The sequence below is a fragment of the Pseudochaenichthys georgianus genome, unplaced genomic scaffold (assembly GCF_902827115.2).
Source record: "Pseudochaenichthys georgianus unplaced genomic scaffold, fPseGeo1.2 scaffold_515_arrow_ctg1, whole genome shotgun sequence".
Taxonomy (NCBI): Eukaryota; Metazoa; Chordata; class Actinopteri; order Perciformes; family Channichthyidae; genus Pseudochaenichthys; species Pseudochaenichthys georgianus.
The window spans coordinates 147,061-156,549 of NW_027263076.1; the positions used below are offsets into that span (position 1 = coordinate 147,061).

General features: G+C 40.6%; 1 protein-coding gene across 1 annotated transcript; it reads left to right on the top strand.

The window, feature by feature from the left end:
* Positions 1 to 806: 806 nt before the first annotated feature.
* Positions 807 to 9,222, top strand: LOC139433495 (zinc finger protein 32-like). The gene is made up of 2 exons (XM_071202525.1): positions 807 to 1,342; positions 6,920 to 9,222. Exons 1-2 carry the CDS (start codon positions 1,156 to 1,158, stop codon positions 7,840 to 7,842), a joined length of 1,110 nt encoding a protein of 369 aa, XP_071058626.1. The 5' UTR covers positions 807 to 1,155; the 3' UTR covers positions 7,843 to 9,222.
* The last annotated feature ends 267 nt before the right edge of the window (positions 9,223 to 9,489 follow it).

A 9,489-nucleotide genomic window follows, 5' to 3' on the forward strand; every position in this document is an offset into this window, starting at 1 on the left:
TCCTGCCCCCCCGGGGACCTGGCTCTTTCCTCCCGAGGACTTCGTGCCCGCCGCCGCTGTGCCCTTGCCTGTGGCTGGGCAGTGCTCCTTCCTGCTGGGGACCACCAGGTTATTCACGCCCGTTGCAGCTCAGCGACCCAGTTTTCACCGACTGGCGGGTGAAGACTTAATTCGCCACAACGCCTGCTGCGTCCCCCTTACGGCGGCCCATTCCATGGCCCGGCCCTCACCTGCAACCCCGCCCTCCTCGGCCCCTGTGGTGCTTCCTCTCAGACGCAGGGATTGTCTCCATGGTTGAATTCTGGGGGGTGTGTGTGGTGTGTGTGGTGTGTGTGGTGACCACTGTATAACATGACATCATTCACTCATGGAACTACAGTTAAGGGTATTGTTTCCGCACGGACATATGTGTTGCTTACTGTATATATTGTGTGCCCTCCTTGCTTCTCGTCCTCTTGTCTTCCCGGGCTGCGACCCAACAACATGTCCTTTTCTGCTCCGAAGTAAAGTACTCTTTTGCACCTTCATTGCACCGCCTCCGACTCCCTTTCTGTCGGCACTACAATAGTGTATTTAATTCAAATCACGCCATATCCACATTGATTTTAATTTCTAACACTATACAGATATTTGATTTGTGCACTGCGACCTGTTTAGCTTAATTATGTTTATTTATTTACCCTTTTTCCTTTATGAGTATTTTCTGTTAGTTATAATAATTTTGTTTTGAAAGAGTAGTTTTTATTATTGATCCAGTAGTAGGTGTTAAGGCAACGTCCGGATGCCAATCGTTCTTAAAACCAAAAAGAAGAAATCCTTCCCGCTTTTATTTTGACGTCCTCAAACCGCACCGGAAGTGAAGTTCCCAGCTCTTTCTAACCTGGATCGAGGTGGCGTCTCGTCGCAACGGTTCTCTCTCTGTGTTCCTGAGAAAGTGTGTGTGAGCTCCAACTCTACTGATCCATCATCTCTGTGTTTGGATAAACCTCCGAATGGACTCTGTGCTCTTTTTTCTGGAGCGTTTACCTCGGACTATTGGAGCTAGCTTAGCATGCTAGCTGGAAACACGTTAGCAACGCTAGTCAGATTGAGAGTTTGACGGAGAGAGAAACGGTGTGTTTAACGGAGTCTGCAGGAAAAGGTGATCTAGTAAACATGAGTAAATTCCAAATGCTGCTGTCGTTGAAGAAGCAGCAACTCACTGCTGAAGAGATATTTGCTCTGTTGGAAAAAACGATAGCAGAGCTAGAGGAGGAGCTGTCTCTTTCCAAAGAGGAGAACAAGAAACTCCAGAAGCTACTGGACGCTGTTTTACAGCCTCAGCTTCGGATACACAGAGCAGGTCTGTTCCCTTTACCCTTAATTAACACTTTAAACTCTTCAGTAATACTTTATTATCACATTAATAACACTTTAGACCCTTTATCAGCACTTGCTGCAGGTAAGTAAAAGTGCAAACAGTAAACACAACACTGTGAAAATCCTCCATTACAAGTTAAAGCATTTCATATCTTTAAGTTTATCTTATTTAAGTAAAAGTATGTAAGTATTATTAGACACATGTACTTTATTATAGTAATTCAAATGTATTACGGAAGAGCAAACCTACCAAAATAGATATATTTATAAACATACATGGATTGAATAATGACATTTAATGTACTGATTTAAATATTACCCATACATGTAGGCACTAGTTGGTTAAATGTGACATACATTGATTTAGTTTTAATGTGCTTCTTTATTCACTTTTTCTTTTTAAATGTGTGAAAGCAAATAAAAACAAATACTTTGGATTAATTCAAATGGCGCGAGAATAATTCATAAATAAATCAATCAATAAATATGTTCAATAATAAATTAAACACATCTCAAATGTTACTTGATAAAGAATAGGGGATCTAGTACAAAGGTCATTAAGTAATTAAAACGTTAATATAAATTAATGTAAAATCTCATCAATCAATTATTGCCATTATGTATTTATAATATATTCTATATATATATTACGGCTGTCAGTCGATTAATATATTTAATCGCATGATTGTCCATAGTTAATCGCGATTAATCGCAAATTAATCTCACATTTTTGATCTGTTCTAAATGTACCTTAGAGGGATATTTTTCAAGTTTTTAATACTCTTATCAACATATGAGTGGACAAATATGCTTTATATGTGTGTTTATTATCATTTGAACAATGACAAATATTCTCATGAATATTAAACACAACAACCTCTGAACATTACAAATATTTGCCTCAATTCAACCTGGAACCTCTTGTGTGTGTGTGTGTGTGTGTGTGTGTGTGTGTGTGTGTGTGTGTGTGTGTGTGTGTGTGTGTGTGTGTGTGTGTGTGTGTGTGTGTGTGTGTGTGTGTGTGTGTGTGTGTGTGTGTGTGTGTGTGTGTGTGTGTGTGTGTGTGTGTGTGTGTGTGTGTGTGTGTGTGTGTGTGTGTGTGTGTGTGTGTGTGGATCGTTGGAGCTATGTGCAACTCAAGGCATATGCTCGAACGGGAGCTGCCTGGACGCTGCAATCATGTTGCACTATCCGTGCTGAGTGTGCTGACTTTTCGTACAATGTCCCACTGACTGGCTTCCTGCATAAAGTCAAGTGCTCGGCGAAATGTCGCTCCTGTTGTCATTGAAACAGCTCCTTATATCCGTTAGCGCAGCTAGCTAGCACCCGCTCGCTCGTGCCACACATACACACACCCTCCCGGTCCTCCCAATAGCCGGTGCCTGCCGGTGAGCGTGGAAGTGTGGTCTGCCACAAGCGGGGCTGTCAGCATAAGCTTGTCGATGGTATTTTAAACTCGATGCTCTCTGAAACTACGGGGTGGCCGAGGACTAAAAATACACATGCGTTAATCCCGTTAAAATAATTAGTGGCGTTATTAGCGCGTTAACTTGACATCCCTAATATATATATATATATATATATATATATATGGGCTGCACGGTATTGAAAAAAACTGACATCGCGATTTCCCCCCCCCTGCGATATATATTGCGTTTTTTTTAACCTGTTAAACCCCAAAGTCCCAGCGGGTACTTTACTTTTTTTTTTCACGACAGTGTCTCAGGGGATCGTTATATTTAAGAACCTATTAATGTGTTATACCAGATTAACGGATATAATCTCAGCTAACTGACGATACAAACAATTTTTACCAAAACAAAAAAACACAAGTCTCATCATAAGAAGCATCTAAATGACCCCTGAGCGAAAAATGCTAACGCACTTTTGCACAGAACTCAAGATAAAAGTACCCTTATTATTACTTATCGTAGCTGCACTTACAAGATATCAGATTAAAGCTGAGGTTCCATAGATTATTTAGGTATATAGTATCATCACTGAGTGATCTGAACTCGGACAGGGGAAGCAAACACAGACATCACAACACGTACCTTTACGTAGCTTGAGATGAGATGAGATGTCTCACCGTAGCTGTCAATCTGATCAAAATACATGTTCAATGGCATTAAAATGAGAAAGAAAAAACACGGCTGAATCGGTTAATCCATAGGTTTTTAACATCTCTGTATAAAAAAAATGATTTAATTTATAATCCATAATTCCATTTTTATGTAAATATCGCAGAGCAAAAATTAGCTGCTAATGGTAGCCACCAGAGTAGCTGTTGCTTCCGGTCTTGGCTATGCGGCAGTCTAGCGTAGTCTAACACACACACATTACCAAATAAGTGACGCGTATACCGGAAGCGGTATACACTCTGTTGTGCTCCGATTTTTACATAAAAATGGAATTATGGATTATAAACAATTGCTTTAAAGCCACAGATACATTATCAACCTATGGATCAACCGATTCTCGTTTTAATGCCATTGAACACGTCTTTTAATTAGATTGACAGCTACGGTGAGACGATCTCCAGTAAAAGCTTCGTAAAAGGTACGTGTTGTGATGTCTGTGTTTGCTTCCCCTGTTGCGAGATCGGATCGCTTAGATACTATACTTAAATAATAAGTTAATTAATTAAATAGTCTCAGATTTAATCGGATATATTGTATATGCAGTTTCGATAAGTAATAAGGGTATCTTTATTATGAATGATGTGCTAAAGTGCATTAGCATTTTAAAAAAATGAATAAAACCGCACGTCCCTGCGGTGTGAATACCGCGCATGCACATACCGCGGTTATCACCATGACACGGTATATCGTTCAGCCCTAATATACACACAGAATATATATTTTGAGAGAGATATACACTAGTATTAGACACAGTCAAAAGTTTGGACACATCTTCTCATTCAAAGTTTTTTATTTATTTAAATTGGTTCTGCTTTGTAGATTTATACTGAAGACATCAAAACTATAAAATAACACATTAACTAGAATTATCTAGTAAACAAAAAAGTGTTAAAAAATCCAGAATATGATTTATATTTTTGCTGGCTACTGCAGAATGCTGTGGTAGCCATGCTGGTTAAGGGTGACTTGAATTCTGAATAAATCACCAACAGTGACACCAGCAAAGCCCCAACCACCGTGGGCGGGGTCGGTGTGTAGCAGTGCAGCGCAGGCTTCCTCCAAATTTACAGTAAAACAAACTGGTGGTGTGACCAATGGCCATTTACAATTATTAATACTATTACCTGCGGTCCTGTGTCCTGGATCGCGAGCGCTGGATCTTGAGTCGTGGCTGTGGTCCTGGATCATAGGTCCTGGATGGATATCCTCGTGGATTCATCTTCCTATTATACACACATGCATTTCCAAACATTTGGACTACCTATGTTGCAAATGTATTATCTTTTCAATTTACACACGGCATCTATTGCACGTCTGTCCGTCCTGGGAGAGGGATCCCTCCTCTGTTGCTCTCCCTGAGGTTTCTCCCATTTTTCCCTTTAAACTGGGTTTTCTTTGGAAGTTTTTCCTTGTACGATGTGAGGGTCTAAGGACAGAGGGTGTCGTATTGTCATACTGATATTCTGTACACACTGTGAAGACCACTGAGACAAATGTAACATTTGTGATATTGGGCTATATAAATAAACATTGATTGATTGATTGATACTATTATTAGCATTAGTCTATATTTTGGTTGAAACTAAGCCCGGAAAAAAAGAAAAACATAAATAATAATAAAAAAATATATAAATAAAATCGAATTTTAAAAATAATTTTCGATTATGGAGACTGTAACGAATATTCGAATAATCGCTGGCATCCCTACTCCACACACACACACACACACACACACACACACACACTCAACCTTATATTTTCTCAGCCGCGGTGCTGTCTCGCAGACCCCACGCAGCAACCAGGGAACGACACCAGTAATCCAGCTCACACTGTCTGCTCCCTGAGCCTCAAAGGGCAGAGCAGCGAGCCCCGCAACGTCCCCTCAACACGGCATCCAGACCACACGCAGCATTCTCACCTGTTTGTCCTTACTGGTGTCATTTCCTGGTTGCTAACAAACGCCATTGTAAAACATAATCACTGATGTTCCGCTGTAACGGTGGTGGACTCATCAGACCACAGTGGGCTCATAGGGGGGGGGAGGCAGGAGCTCCAACAAGGCGTGTAGGACAGAGAGTGAAGACGCATGCTATACTGAGATGCTGTATGAGAAACCAATGTGAGTTTGGAGCATTGAACAATGTAAATCTATTCTAGTAGACCTCAACAATGGAATTATGATAAGTAGAAATGGCCATGTCATGGGACCTTTTAAGATTGCCTGCTCCTTGAGCTCTGTGATCATCTATGTGGGCTCTAATCTGAGGTGCTTTAATTTGCGGTTTCTGAGCCTGGGAACTCTGATGTATTGATCCTCTGAGCAGAGGTAACTCTTGCTCTTCCTTTCCCGGGGGGGTCCTCATGAGAGCCAGCCTCATCATAGCATTCGATGGTTTTTGCGATTGCACTTGAGGATACATTCAAAGTTCTTGACATTTTCCGGATCGACTGGCTTTCATTTCTTAAAGTGATGATGGACGGACGGTCGTTTCTCTTTACTGGGTTGAGTTGTTCTTGCCATGATATGGATTACAACAGCAGTCAAATAGGGCTTTCCACTGTGCACTAACTCTACCTCTGCACAACACAACTGATGGTCTCAAACACATTAAGAAGGCAAGTCATTCCACACATTGACTCTTGACAAGGCGCACGTGTTAATTGAAAACCATTCCAGGTGTCTACCTCATGAAGCTGACTGAGAGAAGCCAAGAATCATATTCTTGATTTTTGTAACACTTTTTTTTTAACTAGATAATTCCATATGTGTTCTTTCATAGTTTTGATGTCTTCAGTATTAATCTACAAATTAGAAACAAATTAAAATAAACACAAACCATTGAATGAGAAGGTGTCCAAACTTTTGACTGTATATAAAAAACACACATATTTCAATACTTAGCAGGTTCCCTCGTCTATAATCATTTATACAAGCTCAACTTTGAACATGTACAGCAGTAAAATGAAACATACGAAATAATCAAGAAACATCATACATTAAACACTGACAGGGAACATTTTACTGCACCGTCATTAGTGTTACGTAAGAAGGTGCCGTCAAATGTTCTGATGATGCTTGCATACTTTTACTTAAATAAGGTTTTAATGCAGGATTTTAATTTGTAACTGAGTATTTTAATTCTATACTGTAGGCGTAGTGTATCTGTGAACAATCCCAAATACAATTCCTTGTTTATGGCAGCTAGTGCTATGCCAGAAGAAAAAAGGTGCTGGGCTACATAAGTTGAATTGAGACAACACAAATACACATTAAGTGGGACAAACAAAGATAATGTGAAAATATAAAAACAAAGGCATTAATTAGGGATGAAAAATGTCTCCCATTGTAATGGTGATTAGATTTTTAAATGCTAACACTTAACAGTTTGTTCTGAATGTGTGTCTCATGTTTCCTGCAGACGTCCAGCAGCTGGTGGTGGTTAAAGAAGAGCTTCTCCCTGACCAGCACGAGGGGAGCACCAGTCTGGACCAGGAGGACCCAGAGCCCCCCCCACACATTAAGCAGGAACAGGAGGAACTCAGGATAAGTGAGGAGGTGGAGAAGGCTGATATCACCAAGTCCACTTTCACTACTGACCCTGTGAAGAGTGAAGATGATGAAGAGAAACCTCAGTCCTCTCAGCCTCAACAAAGACAAACTGAACACATGGAAACAGAAGCTGATGGATATGACTGTCGAGGACCAGAACCAGCCAGGAACTCAGATCCAGAGATCAGTTTCCAACCAAAGACTGAGGACGACACTGAAGACTCTTCTGAACCTGACACTGAAGACTCTTCTGAACCTGACACTGAAGACAGTGCTGATTGGAAGGAGACCAGAGAACCTGCGTCAAACTCACTGAAACATAGACATGAATCTCTCAGTGATCCACGACGTAGTGCTGAAAATAAACCATTCAGCTGCTCAGTCTGTAAGAAAGCTTTTTCACTGAATGGAAATTTAAAGGCACACATGAGAGTCCACACAGGAGAGAAAGCACACAGCTGCTCAGTCTGTAAGAAAGCTTTTTCACATAGTGGAAGTTTAAAGAAACACATGAGAGTCCACACAGGAGAGAAACCACACAGCTGCTCAGTTTGTACCAAATCTTTTGTGCAGTGTGGAAATTTAAAGGAACACATGAAAGTCCACACAGGAGAGAAACCACACAGGTGTACAGTCTGTAAGAAAGCTTTTTCACAGAGTGGAAGTTTAAAGGAACACATGAGAGTCCACACAGGAGAGAAACCCTTTAGCTGTACAGTCTGTAAGAAAGCTTTTTCACATAGTGGAAATTTAAAGAAACACATGAGAGTCCACACAGGAGAGGAAGAATAGAGCTGCAATGTTTGTGACAAAAGATGTAAATGGCATAATCGTTTCAAAAGACACAAGTGTGTTGGTCGTCAGCTGCTTCTGTAACTGTAAGGGAATACATTTGTCTATTTTTTGTCCTGATGACCTAATGCTGTTACATGTAATACGTTACTCCCTAAGCCTGATTTCACCCACCTGCAACCGATTCACTCATAATCACAAATGTTCATTTCTACGACCCCTTGACTCGACAACTTTCTTGTTTAATAATTGTTACATCTCCTCAGGACCAAGTTCCTGTGTCCTGCCTTTCACCTGCTGATCACCCACTGCTCATTTAAGGTGGACTGACCTTTACAATGGACCAGCTAGTCTTAGTGTCTTAATGTAAACGTTTTGTAAAGTGATGCTAGACCAAAGACGTGCTGTTGGGTTGTGTGCTCTCTGCAGGACGGTGTCTGTACTCAAAGGTTGTTGATGAAATGAGAGCTTCACTCTGTTTTTTGTTGTATAAATGACACCAACAGAGTGATACGTCTTCTTTACAGCAGATGGTATAAATGTTACATCATCCAGTTCAACTGTCATCCACACATTAATGATTCAAAACAGCAATGGGTGAGATATGGCTAGTAATTGACTATTTCAACAGAATGTGAAGAGGTTACAGTCCGGGGCAGGTTAGCCGCACAGCATAATGGAGATCTAGCCTGCTAAAAAGAGAACCAGCGCCGTAGGACCGGAAACCCCGAGTTTTCCCTGAAGTTAGCCGGCTAAGAGAAAGTCCTGCTTCGTAGTACAGGCCTCAGATGGTGTCGCCCTAATCCGTCTATCTACGGTCCATTTGTTTTTCTTTATTACACAAGTTAGCGGAAGAGCGTCTGAGAGGCCTTTTTGTTTTTTACCTTACTAAATGGTCATTGGAGCGAGGGGCGGGGCGAAACTCGCGGAAGAGATTTCAAAACAAAATCCCTCGTTTGCTTGGAACGGTGATAATATTATAAACAAGGGGAAACGAGGTGAATTTAGCGATCACAACGAAAACAGCCAAGACACATATCGAGCCCAGAAAATGAATGTTATCAAGGGCTGTAAATATAATAGGCCTTTGTCTAACACTGACAACATTGTAAGGATATTTAAACTATACAGCGATTCTGCACTGCGGTCACTCAGCCCTCTCTCGAGTTTGTTTTTTCAAATCAGCTGCTCTTCATTTTTTGTCCTGCTATATTCAATGAGTGATACAAATATTTGTTACCACATGTTCTTAATAAAACTGACTCTGTTGGACTCAGTACTAGTTTGACTGCTACCAGAAATGAAATGAAGTACTTTTACTCTGTGTACTTTGTGAGTAATCCTCTGTCAGAGTCCCCTCCACAGTACATAATGCATGTTTTCTGCTGTCTTTGATGAATGATAAAAATAAAATGTTACCATTAGTTCTTAATGAAATTGATACTTTTTGACTTTGTATTAGTTAGCCTACTACTAACAATACATTGAAGTACTTTTACTGTGTATCTTTTGAGAAATACTCTGTCAAAGTCCCCTGCTGAGAACAAAATCAAGCCACTACTAAGTTTTTTTTGTTGCCATTAGTTCTTCGTGAGATTGATCCTGTTGGACTCAGTACTAGTGAAACTACCCCCACAAGTACTATGA